Consider the following 19,849-nt stretch of genomic DNA (forward strand, 5'->3'; position numbering starts at 1 on the left):
AACTTAACCTGACCTTTTATGATGAATAAGGGCAAAGTTGATATTATTTTCAAACTGAAATGTTAATAAAATCTCCCTAGAGACAAGTATTAGGCTTTCTGCTTTGAGTTTGAGTCTGAGTTTGTTCTGTTTATTTCCTCTCCTGAATGAGTGGGGCGGGTGAAGTCTCTGTGGGACGGCACGTACCCGCTTGTCTCATGGGCCCGCTGTCCATGCTGCCCCCAAACCCGGCCTGGTCGCAGAAAGGGGGTCCCCAGTGCGCCTCACAGTGGCAGTTCTTCTTGTTGTTGCACACCTGTCAAAAACCGGGAGGGTCATTTCCAGCTCTTACCGTAGCGCTCCTCGCCTGTGCCAGCGGATAAAACACTTTGAGCTCCATTCGCTGGCTTCAGGGCTGTGTCTGAGATACAAGCGTGACAGGAGCACAAGTTCCCACGGAAACGCGTTTCTGTCCACTCCACTAACCGCGCAGTCCAGCTCCGCAAACGAGCTTGACGGATTTCACAGACCTTTGTGCATTCAGGCACTTTTTTCCTTTTGTTTTAGGTTTTTTTTTTTTTCTTTAATTAGACGCAACCCCTGCCCGTCCCGGTGCTGTACAGGGGTGGAATCCAGCAGGGATTCTCCCAGAGGTAATGGAGCCCAGCTGTGGGATTCTCCGGCAAGGAAACATCTTGACTTAATCTGGAGGAGCAAGAAGTGCCAGCTCTCCCTCTCCTCCTCCTCTCCCTCTCCCTCTCTCTTTCTCCCTCTGGCTGCCAAACAGTTGAAACCGCGTGGCTCAGAGCGATCGCCCACGCCTCTCCGGCCCGGGCCCTGTTTTCTCTCGTCTGAAAAGCGTCTGATCCGACCCCCGGGGCCGGGATTTAGTCGGAACCGGGACCCGGCCCGCTTAACACCGCCTCGGGGAGAGTCGCTGGGCTGACCTCATCTGGCGCCCGTCGCTATCCCCTCACTAACAAAATATTCCCCCGGCGGGACGCCACCTATCCAGCCAAAGGCTATCGCCGCTTCTCCCTTACACGCCCGGCGCTCCCCGCGAACTCGCCATCGGGAGGCGTCCGTCTTCAAAGGTGCACGCTTTCTTATTTGTAGCGCTAAAGGAGCGAGATGCATGAAACATCAAACGTGCCCCCGCTGCTCTTGCTCCGTCTCGAAGCGGGGGGGGGGGACGCTCCGTGCCGGTGTGTGTTTTGGCAAAACGGGCTCGCTATTTTTTCGGATTCCGGCGCGGCGCGATCGCGGTCACGGTCGGCCCCCGTCCGCGCCGGAAGATGATTGATGGCGCTGCGCGTGGGGGACGCAAATGATACCATTATGCCCTCATTGATCGAACCCTGTGGAGCAACAAGGATTGATTGCGAAGCGTCGTAACTGTTGCTGCGATTCAAACGTGCTGATGATGCCGGAGCAAACCCCAGAACAAGGGACGAGTGCGTCCTGCACCGTACCATAGACGGTATGACAACAGTGAGGGGGATCTCCTCTGGCCATAGAGAGAAAGAGGGTACGGTATTTTAAGTGGGCTGTTTATGTGAACTCTGTAACAATGTCTTTGCCTTTGAGTGGTAAGCGTGGGAGAAACGCATCTAAAATAAAAATGGCAGTAAAAAAACAAATAATAGCTTCATCAAACACACTCGTCTCTGTTTTCTATTTGTATTTGTGAGAACAAAGGAACAGCAACTATTGTTATGGACAGGATGAAGCCATGAAAGTGGTCATACATTTTTATTGCTTTTGAAAATGGCTTGAAACTGTTACATGGAGGGAACTAGGGGAATCATGGGGTGAAAGTAAATGGTGCATTCAAATTAGGGGCGACAGTATGGCAACAGAGGACATACCCAGGGACACTGCCAAATGAGAGAGGAAGGAGCCAATATAAGAGCTTGAAAAGAAGCATTTTAACACTAAACACTGTAAACAAAGGGGCAGTGACCACTCCTCTGGCCCTGTGGCCAGTAACCCCCTCCCCCGTCTTCCCCCAGCTGAGCCCAGTTATTTGAGGACAGGGAAAAAGGACTCACCCCATGCCCGTTGCACCGCCTGGAGCACTCATGCACACCAAACATGCTGACATTCTGGCATCGGCGATTCAGGCACATCTAGGGGCAGACAGTTGGACAAATCAAAGATTCTGCATTTGTCATTGCCAAGGCAACTTTACAATGAAAGATCCATCACCAGAACTAATCCTGCTTCTGGGACTACCATAGATGCTGTACAATAACCAGATTGTCAACCCTTGCGTTCCTGCTGTCGTGTTAACGTCCTAAATTCAGGAGGTTCTGGTTGGTAACAGGAAGTTTCTAGTGCTATTTTACATTACAGAATATCCATTGTCATTGCACTATGATCACAGTGCTTTGGAAAAGGTTCAGCTTCAATAGACAGAATATTCAGTGTTAAGAACACACAACTGAGAATCTGGTGATTCTAATAGAATCTGTGGGATTACTGAGAACAGACAGAATGGGACAGAGGTTGTGGGGAATGGACCATGTTCACAGAGCTGCAGAAGACTTGTACTGGGATCAAACACATGGACCAGCTGGATAAAAGCATGTCATTAACTGCACACTGATGTCACTGCACTGATCTGTCTCACCACAGCTGAGGCACACTGTTTGGGCAATACAATGAGAATTCTATAAACAAGCTGTCCCAAATGCAACATTCCCTCCTTGCTTGTTAACTCCTAATTATGCAATACGAGCTTTGTCATTTTATGAGGACTGTACAATTCTGTGAAAGTGAGTGATTCAGCAAGTCTATGTTTTATTCCCCAAGGAATGCGTGATTCTATGAAGACTGTTTTATATGAGGATTGAGTATTTTTATGAGCCCTGAGTGATTAAATGAAGACTGCGATTCTGTGAGAGTTCATTTGATTCTACTAGGAGTTCACGATTCTATGGAGTCTATGTCTATGTGTGTTTCTATGAGGCATGTGTAATTCTACAGTGCGATTCTGTGATAACTGAGGGATTCTATGAGGAGAGTGTGATTTTATGGGCACAGTGTGATTCAGTGATGACTGTGTGATTCTATGAGGAGAGTGTGACTCTATGTGAAAATATATGTGACTCCATGAGTATGCGATTCTCACCATGCCCTCTGCACACTTTGTACCGGTCAGTACCAGGCCTGGGTCGGGCATATCATCCCCCAGGTAAACGTGAGTCCCGCGACACAGAATCCTCCCCCCCTCCTGCAGGGGGATGTTTGTTTCTATGGAGACAGCATTCGTACCAATTACCGGCCGGTTGGCCCCTCCTTGACACTGAATTTTGCCACACTTAGCATCTCTGCAAAACACACACAACAGCGGCCAACGTCAGTTAAAGCGATCGGCTTTTCACTTATTACTGCAAACTGTCATAAACACGGCGTAATCCCTCAAAGGTCACCCCAGGCCGTACTCCAAAAAAACGAGCAGTTTACCTAAACATTCCCTCCAGCTAATCCAATGGGACCTCGAAAGTAATCTGAAGTTTTCTGGAAGTCCTAACATTTTAAATCGAGCTCGTGGGAAGTGTTTAGTTGGATGCATCAAACACCCATGAAGCCAACGGCCCATGCGAGGCAGATTTAGAAATACCCCGCAGGTCCTGCCAAACACGTTCGCTGCGTTCAGCTTTCGTACTGTACTTTTCCAACTGCCTTTAAAGCAACACTCGGTTTTTTCGTCACCGCGCTACAGAATGCAACTGGCGGCCATTTTTGGACACCTTGGCTCTGTACTGTCAGGTTTTGTAAAGAACCGATGGACTGTCAACAGAGTAAAATAATGAGACATGTCTATGTCTGTCTGTGTCTAATTGCGGCGTTCTGATGAGATTTTCTCACGACTTGGTTCGTTAGCATTCTTTGCAAAGATTAGGGCCACTGAACAGCGTTATTATGGCGACCGAAGCCCGCTGTTGAAGAAGCCACTGTGTGATGTCTTTGTCACACGCTAACAGCCATTTCGCTGGAGTTGCTTCAAGCTTGGTGTAATTACAGTAATTACAATTAAGAGCTGGCCGATGGAAAGATTTAAAGCACGTGCGATACAAGGCCTGGGAATGTTTTTTGTTTGTTTTTTTTGGGAGTCGATGAATGATTTCATGAACAATCTTCAAAGCACACTATAATTTTATTTACTATATAAATACTACTATAGTGTGCTCTGAAGGTTGTTTTTTGGGGTCATCATTTAACTGTTTGAAGAACACCTGTCCCTTTCCTACACTTTTCGGTCAGACTTCTTATTAATTTACTGAAAGGGTGTGGGGGTGTTGACTGAGTATGTCTTGCTCTTGCCTTGCTTCACATTTGACGAATGAACCCTTGGAATCCTTTCCACAATTCCCATAGGGGTCACCCGCAGAATTGACCCTCTCGAAGCAGATCCCAGGGGCTGGCTTCGCTCCTGCAGAAGAGTGAGAATTTAGAATCCGAGAGAGACAGTGCGATTGTATGAGAAAGAGAGAGAGAGACAGAGAGAGAAAGAGAGAGACAGAGAGAGAGAGAGAGAGAGACAGAGAGAGGGAGTGAGAGAAAGAGAGAGAGAGAGAGAGAGAGAGAGAGAGAGAGAGACAGAGAGAGGGAGTGAGAAAGAGGCAGAGAGAGAGAGAGAGAGAGAGAGAGAGAGAAAGAGGCAGAGAGAGAGGGAGTGAGTGAAAGAGGCAGAGAGAGAGAGACAGAGAGAGAGAGAAAGAGAGAGACAGAGAGAGAGAGAGAGAGAGAGAGAAAGAGGCAGAGAGAGAAGGAGTGAGTGAAAGAGGCAGAGAGAGAGAGACAGAGAGAGAGAGAGAGAGATTTTGATTTTTAAAAACCCCTTTTATTGGGACATTTTCCAACACAGAAAATTGCTATACTTCAAAAATAAAACCAATAGACAAAGAACATAAAAAGAAAGACTATCAAAAAACTAAACACAGGCAGAAAAGAAAGAGAAAGAGAGAGAGAGAAAAAAAATTCCTTATTTACATCCTTATTTACAAACCAAAAACCAAAAATTCCATACAACAGAAAATACTTCAAAAATGAAGTAATAGCAAATCCTCCTGAACAGTGCACAAAACCCCTCCAATACCCCAAGTGTGCATGAAAGCATCCATGTTATCCGTCAGTTTATAGTATACAAATTCCAGCCTGAGACGGGCTGCCAGCAGTCCACTCATCATCAGGACTGGGTCAACTGACCCCTGACCCTGGATGCAGTTCTTTCTTGTCTTCCATATAGACAGTTTTGCTACTCCTGATAAAAAATTAAGTAGAACATGCACAGACCTTTTAGCCGCCGAATACCGTGGACCATAAATAAATAACTGAAAAGAAAATCTTGTCCCCAAACCCTGAAACCACCCCTCTAACTGCCTAAATAAACCCTTAAGTCTGTGACACAGAATAAAAAGGTGTTGTAAGGATTCCGCCCCCGAACAAAAAGGACAACCCTCCCCTATACTGGGATCCAGGTGCACCAGATGTCTATTTGTGGCTATGGCCCCATGCACAATCCTCCACTGGAGGTCACCTGCCCGTTTATCAATGGGAGGTTTGTACAAAGACCGCCAGCAACCTTTCGGGGAAGAGTCTGGATCAAAAAACCCAGTCCACCTCGACGCCTCTATCCCTGCCAAAGAGTGTAAGTGTGACACTTTGACACAGGTGTAATAAGCTGCTTTCTTGCTTAGAGTCTCAAACTCCCCCAACTCTGGGGTTGTAAAAGACAGCAAGCGCCCCCCCTCTTCTTGCCACTCCCCAACAGCAGGATAGACAGTCAAAGGGGGAAATACATACTCACACTCATCATCCCATTGGTCAGACAGAGTACGGTTCTCAGCAAATGCTCTTAGGGGCCCTGGCAGGGATGCACAGACCTCTTCCACCAACCTCTCCAGCAGTCTAGAGGATCTGATGTTTGTTTTCTCTGCAAGTTGGTCTACAGACGTCTTCATCAAATGGCCCAGCTTGACACAGCCAGCTTCTCTCAGGCTGGACCGCAGGCTGGCAGAGGACAAGGTCTGAGTTTTTATGAGGGCAGTATAGAACAGTGGCTCCTCAAACAGCCACATCCCTGGTGTCATTGCTGATTCCCGGTGGACCTTGAAAACCTGCCACGACTGTAGGACTGACAGGTAGAAAGGCGTCAACCCAGTCAGGTCCACCAACTCAGGCTGGAGCAGGAACAGCTGCTTGTCATAGCCGAATCGACCAGCCCTCCGCAGTAACAGTCGAGCTGTATCCTGCCAGCTCAGACCGAAGTTGTAAAGCAGCCTCTGTGCTGCCTGCAGCCTGAAAGCCCTTATCCTGTTGGGGATGTCAATAAGGCCCTGCCCCCCCTCCTCAACAGGAAGGTACAGTGCAGACGCCCTTATCCAGTGCTGGCCGGACCAGAAGAAGTCCACAATAGTCCTCTGCACCGCCTCAACTAGGCCCCTTGGTGGAGATAAGACAATCAGTCTGTGCCATAAGGTCGAGGCGACCAGGTTATTGATGACCAGAACTCTCCCCCTATATGACAGCTGGGGTAGCAGCCACTTCCACCTAGACAGTCTGGCACACACCTTCTCCATGATACCCTCCCAGTTCTGCAACTGAAACTCCTCCGTCCCTAAAAATATTCCCAAAACCTTCATTCCTGCCCTTCCCCACCTGAGACCCCCTGGCAGGCTGGGAGCTGCCCTCTCCCGCCACTGTCCTACCTGTAGGGCCTCACTCTTCTCCCAGTTTACCCTTGCAGAGGAAGCCTTTTCATAAAAACCTAAACTTTCAACTAAAACATCCACATCCCTCTGCTCCTTTATAAAAATGTTAACATCATCGGCATATGCCGACACCACTAATGGTGGGCTCTGTGGTAGCCCCGGTAGGGAGAGCCCTGTGAGCCTATTTCTGAGCCTGTTTAAAAGTGGTTCAATTGTGAGAGAGTATAACTGTCCAGAGATGGGGCAGCCCTGTCTGATCCCTCTCTCAACAGGAATTGGACGACTCAGCCCACCTCCCACCTTAACCATGCATGATGCCCCATTGTATAACAACCCTAACCATGCCATAAAGCCCTCCCCAAAACCAAAAGCCCTCAAAGTAGAAAAAAGAAAAACATGGTCGACACGATCAAAAGCCTTTTCCTGGTCAAGGGATAAAACACCGACATCAAGGTTGTACATTTTGCACACATCAAACAAATCTCTCATTAAAAAAAAGATTGTCCATGATAGACCTATCTGGGATACAATATGACTGGTCTTTATGAACCAGTATTTCCAGATAGTCTTTCAGTCTATTAGCCAGGACCTTGGAAAGCAGCTTATAATCTGTGCATAAGAGGGCCACAGGTCTCCAGTTTTTAAGTAAGGCCAGGTCTCCTTTTTTTGGAAGAAGAGAGAGAGCTGCACGCCGACAGGAAGTCGGTAATGAGCCACTCTTCGCGCACTCCTGTAGCACTTCCAGTAAGTCAGTCCCTAAGGAGCTCCAGAAATGTTTATAGAAGTCTGCAGGTAGCCCATCTATGCCTGGAGCGCGACCGGATGTCAACTGCCCTACTGCAGTAGTAAGCTCATCCAGGCTGATGTCAGTGTCCAAAGCGGTGCGCTCCGCCATCCCCAGCTGAGGCAGCCCCTGAAGAAGCTCAGCAGCACATGCTGCATCAGAGTCCTCCGCCCCGTAGAGGGCAGTATAGAAAGCCACTGCATGCCTCCTCATCTCAGCTGGGTTGGTGGTCACCCTTCCATCTGGGAGCCGAAGACATGCCATCTGCTTTGTTTGGGATACAGATTTCTCTAAATTGAAGAAAAAGGAGCTAGGTGCATCCATGTCCTTGATACCAATAAAACGTGCCCTAACCATAGCCCCTTTCACCCTCTCGTGTAAAAACATGCTGAGTTCCTGTCTTTTCCTCTGTAATGTGTCACCATCAGGGTTATTGTGTGTTATAAGGCCGCACTCAATATCCCTAATCTCTTGCTCCAGAGTCTGCATGGCTGACTTGACCCTGCTGGTAGAATGAGCAGTGTACTGCTGACAGAAGAGACGGATGTGCGTCTTTCCCACCTCCCACCATTGGCTCAAGGAGACAAACTCCCCTTTCCTGTTCCTCCAGACCTCCCAAAACAAACCAAACTTTTCACAAAAAAATTTATCCTGTAGTAATTTTACATTGAAATGCCAATATGAGCTGACCTTTTTGTTAGGTGAGAGGTGAAAATCCACTGTGACAAGGTGATGATCAGTGAAACCAACGGGGTGAATGAAACTATTTAGTAACCTAGCGCTAAACACCTGTGATGTGTAAACCCTATCTAATCTGGCTGCACTTACCCTGCTATTTAATATCTTTACCCACGTATACTGTCTGACTTGTGGATGTTTGACCCTCCATGCATCCACTAAATCTGATTGAGTAATGAGCTGAGATAAACAAGTGGATGATGATAAATGAGGTTCCTCACTTGTCCTATCCAAAGTGAAATTTACTGTGCAATTCCAATCCCCTCCCATCACCATACATTCCCCTTGACCACACTGCTGTAGTGATTCCCTCAATTTCTTAAAAACTTTCAGCCGCTCTGAACCTTGGTTCGGAGCATAGACATTAATAAAACAAAAAATAATTTCGCAGATCTCAGCCCTGACCATCTGCACCCTGCCCTTCACTATCTCAGTGGTGGATATAACTTTTAAACTCACCCCAGGTGAAAAAAGGATGGCTATCCCTGCGCTAAAATTAGTCCCATGGCTAAGGAAGTGCTGACCCCTCCACCATAAACCCCATTCTACTTCATTTGTTATGTCACTGTGTGTTTCTTGTAGGAAAATTACATCTAATCCTTTCTGTTGACACAAATCAGAAACTAAAGCCCTCTTTTGTCTATCCCTACCTCCATTGATGTTTAGAGACCCAACCCTTAATCTATGCATGGAAAAAATAAAGATTGGAAACAGAGAAGCAGATAGAAAAAACAGATGGAAGAGAAACAACACCCTGTGAAACATCATCATAATTCATTCATTTATTTAGTTATTTTCCGCTTTTTCACAGTTTTTCCTTTCTTTGGCTCAAATCCCTTCCTCAAAACAGTGACATGTTTCCTTAATCTATAGCGCTTTTTTTCATCTAAAACATCTAAACCAACCAGTTTTTGCAAAGCTGAGACGGTCTTAATAAATTTCTCTCTATCAGGAAAGTAGTCTTCGACTCTGACCGATTTTCCAAAGGTATCATCAAGGAATATATTGATTTCCTCAAGCGTATATGCATCGCCACTTTGCTGTGAGTCTGTTATTGACACGCCATCTGAATCGGAGTCATACTCCATTTCATCGTTTTCCTGGTTCTCAGTGACAGGCGGCTCAGCCACCGCTCCCTCGCCGCTAGCCTGCTTACCTAAGCCGGACCCAGTCATCGCCCCTTGTGCCTGCTCTGCCTGACGCGGCTCAGCTACCTCCACTCCCGGCAAATCCGTAACTATAGCCCCGCATCCTACACCACTCGGGGCTGGGCAGTCTACAATCGTTACAGTCGCATCTAAATTAGCCTGATCCTTCTGAACCCGCTCCTCTGGTTTTTCAAATGCATTTGCATCATAAGGCGATGTTTTGGGTAGCTGCGTTTCCTTTTCTCCCTGTCCACTCGTACCTTCTCCTGCATCAGCCTCCGGCGGCTGAGCACCACCGGCCTCCGCGTTTTCTGACGCTCGATGTCTGTGAGGACAGGCGGAGCGTTTGTGACCTACATCCCCACACTCAAAACACTTCATGCTACCAGAGCTCGCATAAACCATGTAAAACCCGTTTTCGTGCTTTACTCTAAAAGACACGTCTAGGGACTGTGTAGGGGAAACCAGAAACATAAACACCTGTCTCCTTAAAGACTGGACATGTTTAAGTTTCTCGTTCTTACACCCTAAGCCAATACTTTTAAAACCACTCGCCATTTTTCCAAAACGCTGAAGCTCTCGCTCCAGCGCCTCATTGGGGATAAACGGGGGGACACCCGATATCGTTATCCTAGTTGACGGCATAGCCAGCGGGGAAACAGGCACAAACAAATCATTAATAAAAATACCGTTTTCGATTAATTGTGAAACAAACCGTACCTCTTTTAAAAATAAAACCACCGCTTTATTCATTCTGGAGGCGTATGACAAGTTGTCATGCCCAACTAGATCACCCACCGCGAGAAGAACCTCCTCCACCGTGACACCTGGATCGGCCAAAATTCGTACTCCATGTCGGAGGGAGACGGACGGCGTCTCTTGGGACGCCATCCGCACCAAAACCCGACACCTACCAACACAAAACTAACAGCACTAACTACAGAAAAACTAGCTATATCATACAGTGAAAAACACGCAAATTGGAATAAAGAGAAAAGCCGTAAAAAGCTTTTAAACAAGCAACACTCACTCCCGCCAAACACACGCTCTCACTCACGAAAACTCCCAGCATGCACCAGAGAGAGAGAGAGAGAGAGAGAGAGAGAGAGAGAGAGAGAGAGAGAGAAAGAGAGAGAGAGAAAGAGGCAGAGAGAGAGGGAGTGAGTGAAAGAGGCAGAGAGAGAGAGAGAGAGAGAGAGAGAAAGAGGCAGAGAGAGAGGGAGTGAGTGAAAGAGGCAGAGAGAGAGAGAGAGAGAGAGAGAGAGAGAGAGAGAGAGACAGAGACCTCACTCTAAGAATAATCTACCATCCCAGAAAAGTGCAAGTTCAGCAACTCCTCAGAGAACACCTGCTTATGCAGTCAGAGCTGACATGAAAGACAGACGGAAGCAATTAAGAAAGGAACAAAAACATGTGGCGACACTGCACTTCATGCTGTGCCAGATTCTGTCTGATATGACGCAACTCTGGAGTTCTACTACAACTATTCCAGAGCTCAGACCAGGGGTCGTCAACCCCTGTCCTGGCCAGCCACAGAGGTTGCTTGTTAATCAGCAGCCAATGAAAACACGAGAAACCAGGTGCGGTAAGTTTACTGTGTAATCAACCACATTGATTGGTCAATTAAGTACAGACCGAGTGAAGCCTATGGGACCTGTGATGATTTGGCTTACGGAGAAGGCGGCGCTGGACTCACCCTGCCCCCACAGCGTGATGCACTGCTGCTCGTGGGTCTGGCAGATGCCGTTGTAGCAGTACCCGTCCACGTTGTGGCAGGCGTGCCCGTCGTGCAGGTAGACGTTGGCGGGGCAATGGGCGTTGGCGCCGGTGCAGAACTCGGGCAGGTCGCAGGAGTTGCTGGACTCCCGGCAGGGCGTGCCCGCGGGCTTCAGCTGTGCGTGGGCGAGAGGGTGGTGGCGTGAGGGGTGGGGGGCGTGAGCGCCAGGCCGCGCGGAGCGGCCCCAGGTGGAGGAGGACCTGGCCGAGCTCCTGGCGTACCTCCCCCAGAGCGCTTGATAACGCGCGTGGACTCAGGCACGGAAGGCTCCGGTCCGCTCGCCGCGATGAAATAAAAATGTGATTTATGGCTCCGCGAGCCTCGGGGAAGAGCTCTGCTCCGGCTCGGGCTTTTAACAGGCAGGCGGTCTGTTCATGCAGCTCTATATCTCTGTTAGGGGCTCGGAGGGAGCAGAGTAATGTCTAGCCGGGAGTGGAGAACAGAGATGTAAGGGGGGATGTAGGGTGGAGTATGTGCTACGGGAGGGGGTTGGGGTGTGGGGGGGGGGGGGGGGCGGGTCACGTTACCTTGCAGTCCTCGCAGCACTGGCCGTGCGCGCACACAGCGTCCCCCTTCAGCGTGCAGGTGGTCGCGTTGCAGCAGGGGTTCATGCATTCCTGCGGGAGCAGCGGCGCACGGAGATCAGCTAATGCGCACGACGCATGGCGTCACGGCCATCACCGCCTTGGCTCGGGTTGCGCCGAATTTCCCCTCCGGCACCCCCAGGTCAGGAAGAGCACTTCCTGAAGGCAGAACTCCAACCTCCTCCCCACCCTACTCCCCCCACCCAATGACTCGCCCCGACTGTGTGCCCCCCCCCCCACCTCCCCACACAGCTCAGGAAACACGAGCCAACGTGCAGCATATACCCACTCCCTCTCAATGTAATGTATCCTCAGTTAGAGACACAGACCATATGCTTCACATTAAGCATTAGGCCCCTGTACTGTACTAATCAGTGATCTCCAGGCCATGAGTTAATCCTCACACAGAATTCTGGGTACTAGATGGAGGATGGGGGAGGGGCGAACAGGTCAAGACCAAGTTTTTCTACAAAAGGGTCCTGTGACATCATGGGCGGCCTAACAGGCAGAAAGGCCTACATACGCAGAGCTGTACACTGGCCATTCAGTTCCTTTGTAGTGGAAGGAGAGAAAGTCCTGAAGCTCATCCATTTAACAGCTGAAATGCTTTATGGCCCCTTTCCCATGCAGCGGGAAGCAGGGGAGTGACGCTGAAGAGGAGAACAAGAACCCCTCTATCCTAATGAGGTGTCGTGGCTTGACGAGGTGAAGCTCTTGGTACAGTTTATTGAACTGTCTCTCAAACATAAAATGCATTGTTCTTGAAGAGGGTGGCCTTTTCATGCCTGACCAAGCTAAGGGGCCGTTCTCACTCCACAGACCCCCTCTGTGACATCACTCGGTCACATTACGCCCCTTTTGTGATGTCACTCAGGCACAGTGCACAGTAAAACGTCCAGTGCTAATTGAACTCTAACAATGCTAATTGAACTCTAACAGATAACACTTGGCCCCCGTTGGGTTGAATTGAATTAACACTGGACATTTTACCGTGTGGTACCGCATTCTCTACGGGTACCCAGAGCCAACAGCTCTTATGTTCCTTAGGGCTTAGCTCGCAATCATTTGTTAGGTCAAGTCGCAGCGGGTGTGCATCGCCGCGGGAATAAGAATGGCTCGGTCTCTTTTCATCTCCATTTCTATTTCTGTCAGCCCAATCAGCCGGCTGTCGGCTCCGTCTTGAAATGCAAAACGACGCGTAACCATTAACCGAAGACCGCGGCTTTCATTTAACGAGCATGCGCGGCAAATCAAACCTTCGTCCGGGAGGGGAACGTGTGTAGTCATTTCTGGGAGAACGTGTTCAATATCTGGTCTATGGACCGGAGCGCAATTAAGTGCCGACGCCGCCATTTTAAACTGCAATGCGCAGAATGGGTAATGCGCGATGACATAAGCGGGCTGTAATCTCGGTAATAACTTGGGTTGTTCGCTTTGGTCGCGAAACGAAAAAGCCAAACAGATGTCATCGGAGACATCGGGCTTTCCAGGATTGCGTCTGCAGCTGCCGGTACCTGCTTCCCAGATGGGACGTTGTTTTTCGGGGTCCTCTGGTGAACTGCAAATCTGCTGTTCGTTTTACTTTAAGGCACCACCAAAGCAAACCTCACCCTCTTTCTGTTTTTTTTTGTGTTTCGCTCGTCACAAAATTGGCCAGTAAAACTGAGCTGAGCGCTAATGACCCATGACCATCAACATCATAAGGACAGAGAATTCATCAAAGATTTAGAGGAGCTGTAAGAGGGACTTAAATGAACCCATTTTTCTCTCCTCCTTGAAAAAGACAAAAAAATTATGGACGCACATTGTAGAAGGTCTGGGGCTGTTAGCAATAACAGATATTTGACAGGCCGTACTGGATGATTGTGATGGCGATACCGCCGTGTTTTAAATTACAGAACAAATACAAACAGCAACTAGAGTTTCCACAATCACGGAAAAGATAAATGAGCACAGATGTAAACCGACGAAGGAAAAATGTAGCTCATTATATTCCCATAACAAAATATTTGAACTTGCTCGCTTCAGCATTAAGCAGAAAGCATTAGATTAAAGTTCTACCGAGTCTCTGCACGGAAGTATCAGACTGCCATTGTACGCCTTGCTTGTGCATTGTGTTACAAGCTGTCCATCGCTGTTGATGAGTGTTTAAAATGGCTTGCGCCGTACTGAGCGCGTGCGGAAGTGAGGTGCCGGCCGGGGGCGGTCCTTACCTCCAGCTCGCCGCAGTCGCACTCCTCGCCCTCCTCCACGTACCCGTTCCCGCACTTCTGCCCCCCGTACAGCACCTTGACCTCGGGCATGTTGAACAGGCACATGCCCACGCCCTTCTCCAGACTGGCGGCCAGGTCCTTCTTACTGCAGCTGCTGAACACCGTAGGGAAGGGGTACCTGTAAAAGAGGGGACAGAGAGCGAGCAGGGCAACCGTGAGCAGGAGCTACTGACTATCCCTGAGGTAATCTGCTCATCGCAACCACGCGGCTCTGTAAAACAAAGGCACAATGAAGACCTGTGAGCGGAACAACCCCATCAGTGGGCGACCTCCTTTCGCACGCACAAGGTAAATTCAGTTGTCGGAAGGAAGACGGCTAGGAGGAATTTATTGTGCTGAAGCCGATAAAGGTCGGTCGCGCTGACAACCTCTCCTCTCCCTCTCTCTCTCAGAGTTACGAAGGCCGTAAATGAAAAGGAATGGTGATAGGAGATAGTATGTTCTCTCTGGAAAGGACAACGAGGGTGCACTTCTCCACGGGGGAAGCGAATCTGCCCTGAACTCAATCTGCCAGAGCTTTGTTACAGACATCAAGCTGCTTTCACTGAACACTCAACTTGGCTCGGATGACGGCACGTGCTGAATGAAAGTTTGTGTGTATGTGTGTGTGTGTGTGTGTGTCTTTATGTATGTATGTGTGAGCAAGTGTACATTTGTGTGTGTGCGTGTCTTTATGTATGTATGTGTGAGCAAGTGTGCATGTGTGTGTGTGTCTGTGTGCAGTTGTGTGTGTCTATGTATGCATGAGCAAGTGTGCGTGTGTGTGTGTATCTGTGTGTGTTTGTTTGTGTGTTGATGCATGTATGTGTGAGCAATTGTGAATGTGTGAGTGTGTGTTTGTGTGTTCCACAGACTGTGAAGGATTTGAGCATTTTCAGGGTTTAGCATAAGGACCCCGTCCTCATAGCTCAGAGCGAACTGACCTCTTCACCGTGGGGGGTGGGCTTTGCGCGCATTCCAGTGGACGTTTCGACACGGCTTCCTGAGAGCTGACATGACAGCTCCTTGGACGAGACTAGATAATTCCATTTTCCAAGTACCCCCTCCCCACCCCCTCCCTCAGGGACGCATCACATCTCAATAAAGCCATTACGGTGAGATGGCTGTGGTGACTTTGGTGGCCCTGCAAATCCCCCCACACAGTGGTAAATCATGTAACCATGGACACCTTGAATGGACAGTGGCTGAGAAGCTGTAAATTGGGGGAAGGATTCTGTCCTACAAAGCTTTCCCCCCGTCATTTCATTCATGAAGCCCCGCATGAATTTTAATGGTCTGTCGACATCAAACGTGCCTCTGAAGGGCTTTCAATTTAGCGAAACAAACAAACAAACCAACAAACAGGCCAGCGAGCAAACAACCGAGAAGCTCTGTTTAGTCTGCACGCATAAAAGCAATGCATATTTTCTTGTCTCAACAAAAGTTGCGGCGAATCTGCGGCGCTAGAGGTAAGGATATTGATTGGAATTCACGGGTCAGGGACCACGTGTCCCTTGTGTGAGAGCAGGGATGGAACTGCTGGAACTGCTCATGATTGACCAGGGGTTACTGGAAGTTTGTGTCGAGTTCTAAATTAACAAGGGCTGCTGGGAATGTGCCTTGTCGTGATTGAGCGGGTGACATCCCAGGGGCTGCTGGGAGTTCGTCACTAGTTGTGATTGAGCTGGAGATGTCCCAGTGACTGCTGGGAATTTGTCTCTAGTTCTGATTGAGCTGGAAATGTCCCAGTGACTGCTGGGAATTTGTCTCCAGTTGTGATTGAGCTGGAGGTGTCCCAGCGACTACTGGGAGTTTGTCTCTAGTTGTGATTGAGCTGGAGGTGTCCCAGCGACTACTGGGAGTTTGTCTCTAGTTGTGATTGAGCTGGAGATGTTCCAGTGACTGCTGGGAGTTTGCTTCTGGTTGTGATTGATCAGGGACTCATGGGAGTCCATCTGGGAGGTGTGGAGCCCGATTCATTCATTCAGAGTGCCTCCATAGTGCTTCATAGTGGGACGTGAGGGGGAGGGGCTTCTCTGTCTATCCCTGCTACCCTTTAGCTCTTCTTGTTGTCATGCGGTACACTCAGGGGTCACCAGACTCCGTAGCCACAACTAATGCTGGCGTTCTTACCGTCAGACTTGCACAATGTTCCTCAATTTACAACACTTAAGTTCAGGTCATAATACAATTGAACCATTTCTACCGCAGAGTTCAACTGTAAACAGAAGAGCGAAAGAAACTGGGAAATAGAGGAGAGGGTATTACCACTGATCAGGGGCTGAATGCGCAAAGGAATGGCCACAATGTCCCAGGTAATGTGCTAACATCAGCTGTCACAATGAATGACTCTTTTCACTTTTTCAACAGCTGGTTTCTGTCTTTACTTTTACTCTGTTACGCCAATACCAAAGATGTCTTGAATTATTCCACTAGAATTACCAGCACTCTCTCTCTCTCTCTCGCTATCTGTGGCATACACACACACACACACACAGCCACACACAAGCACTCTCATGCACTCAAACATTCACTCGTCTCCTCCACACAAACGCCTCGCTGTTTATATTTCAAATCCGATACCTCGATAACTGTGCAAAACCAGCTTTATCGTGTTTTGACGAATTACCTCATTGTCTTTGATTTCTTCGTACGTGCGCCGTTTAAATCAACCCAGTGCCGCTGAACCCCAGCAGAGACTATATTATCATTACTGCAACATCAATATTATTTTGCGAAAAGTTTCATGAGGTGTAAAGGGACCTTACAGGACCATATGGACTGCGTTGCTCTGAAAGGTTGGGTCGCTCTGTAACTCAAAACGGGAGAGGGTGGTGACAGGTCACACCAAAGACCTCTTATTTCTCCCTCTGCGAGCACGCTGTGGTGGACGCCCGGATAGGCCGCCGTTGCAGTAAACTGGGAAACCACTTCCTTAAAGTCCAAAGTCGCCAGCTTTCACCAGGCTACCCGAACGCCTTCCGATTCTCCGCGTTTCCTCTCGCGAGCTCCCTTCACGTCCGAGCGAATCACGTCACAGCGGGGGCCCCCGCAGACAACTCGGTTTGTTACTCGCACGACGCGGAGCGTAGATAATTTGTTCATTTCGCAAATGAAATAACGAGCAATAATTTAGAGGGCGGCAGGAACCAAGGGGAATTAGCGGCTCCTGGAGCTCCGGTGACGTGTCGGGATGGTAGGCGGGAGACGGGAGGCACGCCTGCACCGCCACTCCTCTGCGTCACCACCACTACAGCCTCTCCCTCGCTGCCTCCTCTCTCATTCTCCAGACCTCACTTCTACACATGCAGACAAATTACATGCGCACATGTACAGTAATGTAATGTCCCTGTCCCCCTCCCCCATCCCCAAGCCCCCCCCCCCCCCCCATCCATGCTAGAGCTCTCTGGCTGGCCCCACCTCAGAAGAGGGCTGGAGAGGAGAGAGGGAGAGAGGGAGGGAAGGAGGGAGGGAGGGAGGGAGAGAGGGAGGGAGGGAGGGAGGGAGGGAGGGGACGGGGTCTGGCTCTGAGAGAGTTGCAGGGGACGCCGCACCCACGCAAGGCCGGAGCGGCCGCTGCCAGCGCTGCGAGGGGCCTGCAGGAGGCCTAAAGATAAGGAGGTCCCAGCTCCACTGCCCCACGCAAGAGCTCCCAACCGTGAAGCGCTGGCAGAGAAGAGCCCGGACGCCGCGAGACAGAGAGAGAAAGAGAGAGAGAGAGAGAGAGAGAGAGAGAGAGAGACAGAGAGAGAGAGAGAGAGAGAGAGAGAGAGAGAGAGAGAGAGAGAGAGAGAGAGAGAGAGAGGGGAGAGAGAGAGAGAGGGGAGAGAGAGAGAGAGAGAAAGAGAGAGAGGGGGAGAGAGAGAGAAAGAGAGAGAGAGAGAGAGAGAGAGAGAGAAAGCCAAGCACGTCTGAGTTCCCTACTCACCCCCCTCCTCCCCGCTGTGTTCCTTCACAATAACAACCACCATGCCAAGCCACCCGGCCAAAGGAGAGGACGCTGCCACCTTCACCACAGCGAAGAGCTGCCGTGCCAATCGCCGCCATCCAAGAAGGAAAAGATGTCTCCTCAGGGGGGCTCTCCTGTTTTTCAAGAGCCTCGAATCGCTGAAACTCGGCTTGCATGTTAGAGATAAGAACCGGAGCAGGGCTCAACCCAAGGCTTAGACTGCAGAATTCTCCCTCCGCACACACGCACACACACAGACACACGCGCCGACACACACCGCGGTGACTGTTACTGTAATTTAAGTCATGAGCCTGACAAGTTTCAAGAGATTAGGCGAGGACTTCTGCGCATTTAGTGGGATAATATTGGCTTAAGCCACGCAGCGCATTCTCCTCTCCTTTCCGAGGAGTTCAGATGAACTCATGACGGACAGGTGGCCGCCTGAAGATCTCAAAGCCGACTGAGCATTCGAGGCCAGGGTCACATCTGACGCAGCCTCAGGGCGTTAGCTGTTAGCTGTTGCAACAGCAGAGTGCCTGATGAACCGGACCAGGCCACGAAGTGGTGAGATTTCAGAGCCAATGGGATTAGAGGGATGCCCCTGCCAATGTCAGACACCAAACAAACAACAGCCAATGAGAGAATTCCGTTTACCTACGAGCTCCATTCCAAATGGGTGGTGGGAGGGCCGTATCTGTTTGGATTTCAGGCCAACTTGTGCTCTTTTTTAATTTGCCCACTCATTTGGTTGATTCAAAACTTTAGGCACATTTCTTGACAAGCACACGAATGTCTGCTCAAGACTGTTCTTGTGTCTTCATCCGAAATGCTTTGCCGTGATCTCATTTATGAGTGAACCCGCTTTTGTGTGTTCAGCTAATTAGTTCATTGAACCGGGGAACCGCAGGAAACAAAAACATGCATATTGTCCTTCCTCCAGAAAAGCCCACCCTTGCTGGAGTCAGTAGAACAACAAAAGAACATTCTATTCTTTATAGGGGTCATCTTATGCAACTTCAGGTTATATTTATTTTAATTTATCCTTAATCTATTCCAGGGGGGGGAAAACATTGAGACTGACATCAATGGGGAGCCAGTCTTCTGTGTTTGTCAGAGGTTTACAGGATTACTAAAGTTGTTTTCTGATATTGTAACCATTTATGCGAGGTTTTCAACAGACTTATATACAGTATTCAAAAAATACATAGTGGGGCTAAAAAAACCAGCCCCCTTATGCTGATTTCAAATCTGGGGTTATAGAGGTAACATGCAAAGTGATTCCATTGAATGATGTTCTCAGCCCAAGAGGGGTTGCTGGCATGCAGATATTACAGAGAGCTTTCAGACTGATTTCCCTGTGGGCATCATTAAACAAATCCGGCTGGGGCAAGCCCATAAAAAAAAAAAAAAAAGAAAAAAACCATCCACAGACACAGGTCACATTCTGAGGTCTGCTGGCTTGTTTCTGAGCCTGAATCATATCCTCTGACATAGGACATGGAGGCGATTTGTGAACGGCTTTCCATGATGTCTGCCTTCCACCCAGACAAAAAGTGGCAAGAGACCTGATTAGTTCTCTTCAGGCTCATGTCCTGTGTGGGCCCTCAGTCTTTGAATCCAGAACATGGAATCGGTCTGACATACTTCCAAGAAAACACAAGAGCTGGGTTGCTATTTAAACTGCGACTCAGTTACAGAAAATGGGGGGGGATGTCTGCTGTCAAGGGTGAACTAGGTTTATGCTCTGTGGAAAAAAAAAGACAGGCAGGAGAGGGGGGCACCAGCCGGTTCAGGTTTGGGTGAATGTTAACAGGATGTGCCTAGTCTTTGAGCAGATGTGCAGCTGGCTGCCTGGCACGAGCCCAACCAGCCTGTCTATTACACGCTCCCCACATCGTAATAACGAGGAAGCGGCTGTC

The 19,849-nt window shown here is 49.1% G+C and overlaps 1 protein-coding gene across 1 annotated transcript in view; it reads right to left on the reverse strand.

The window, feature by feature from the left end:
* The window catches only part of LOC118220611 (disintegrin and metalloproteinase domain-containing protein 12), a 90,256-nt gene that overhangs the window by 9,528 nt on the left and 60,879 nt on the right, over positions 1-19,849 (reverse strand). The window contains exons 12-18 of the mRNA XM_035404581.1: positions 13,943-14,120; positions 11,673-11,762; positions 11,065-11,260; positions 4,309-4,417; positions 3,113-3,311; positions 2,031-2,108; positions 187-295 (exon numbers count right to left, since the gene is read on the reverse strand). Coding sequence (XP_035260472.1) covers positions 187-295; positions 2,031-2,108; positions 3,113-3,311; positions 4,309-4,417; positions 11,065-11,260; positions 11,673-11,762; positions 13,943-14,120 — 959 coding nt within the window. The remainder of the gene's footprint in view (positions 1-186; positions 296-2,030; positions 2,109-3,112; positions 3,312-4,308; positions 4,418-11,064; positions 11,261-11,672; positions 11,763-13,942; positions 14,121-19,849) is intronic.

The sequence above is a fragment of the Anguilla anguilla genome, chromosome 2 (genome assembly GCF_013347855.1).
Source record: "Anguilla anguilla isolate fAngAng1 chromosome 2, fAngAng1.pri, whole genome shotgun sequence".
NCBI lineage: Eukaryota > Metazoa > Chordata > Actinopteri > Anguilliformes > Anguillidae > Anguilla > Anguilla anguilla.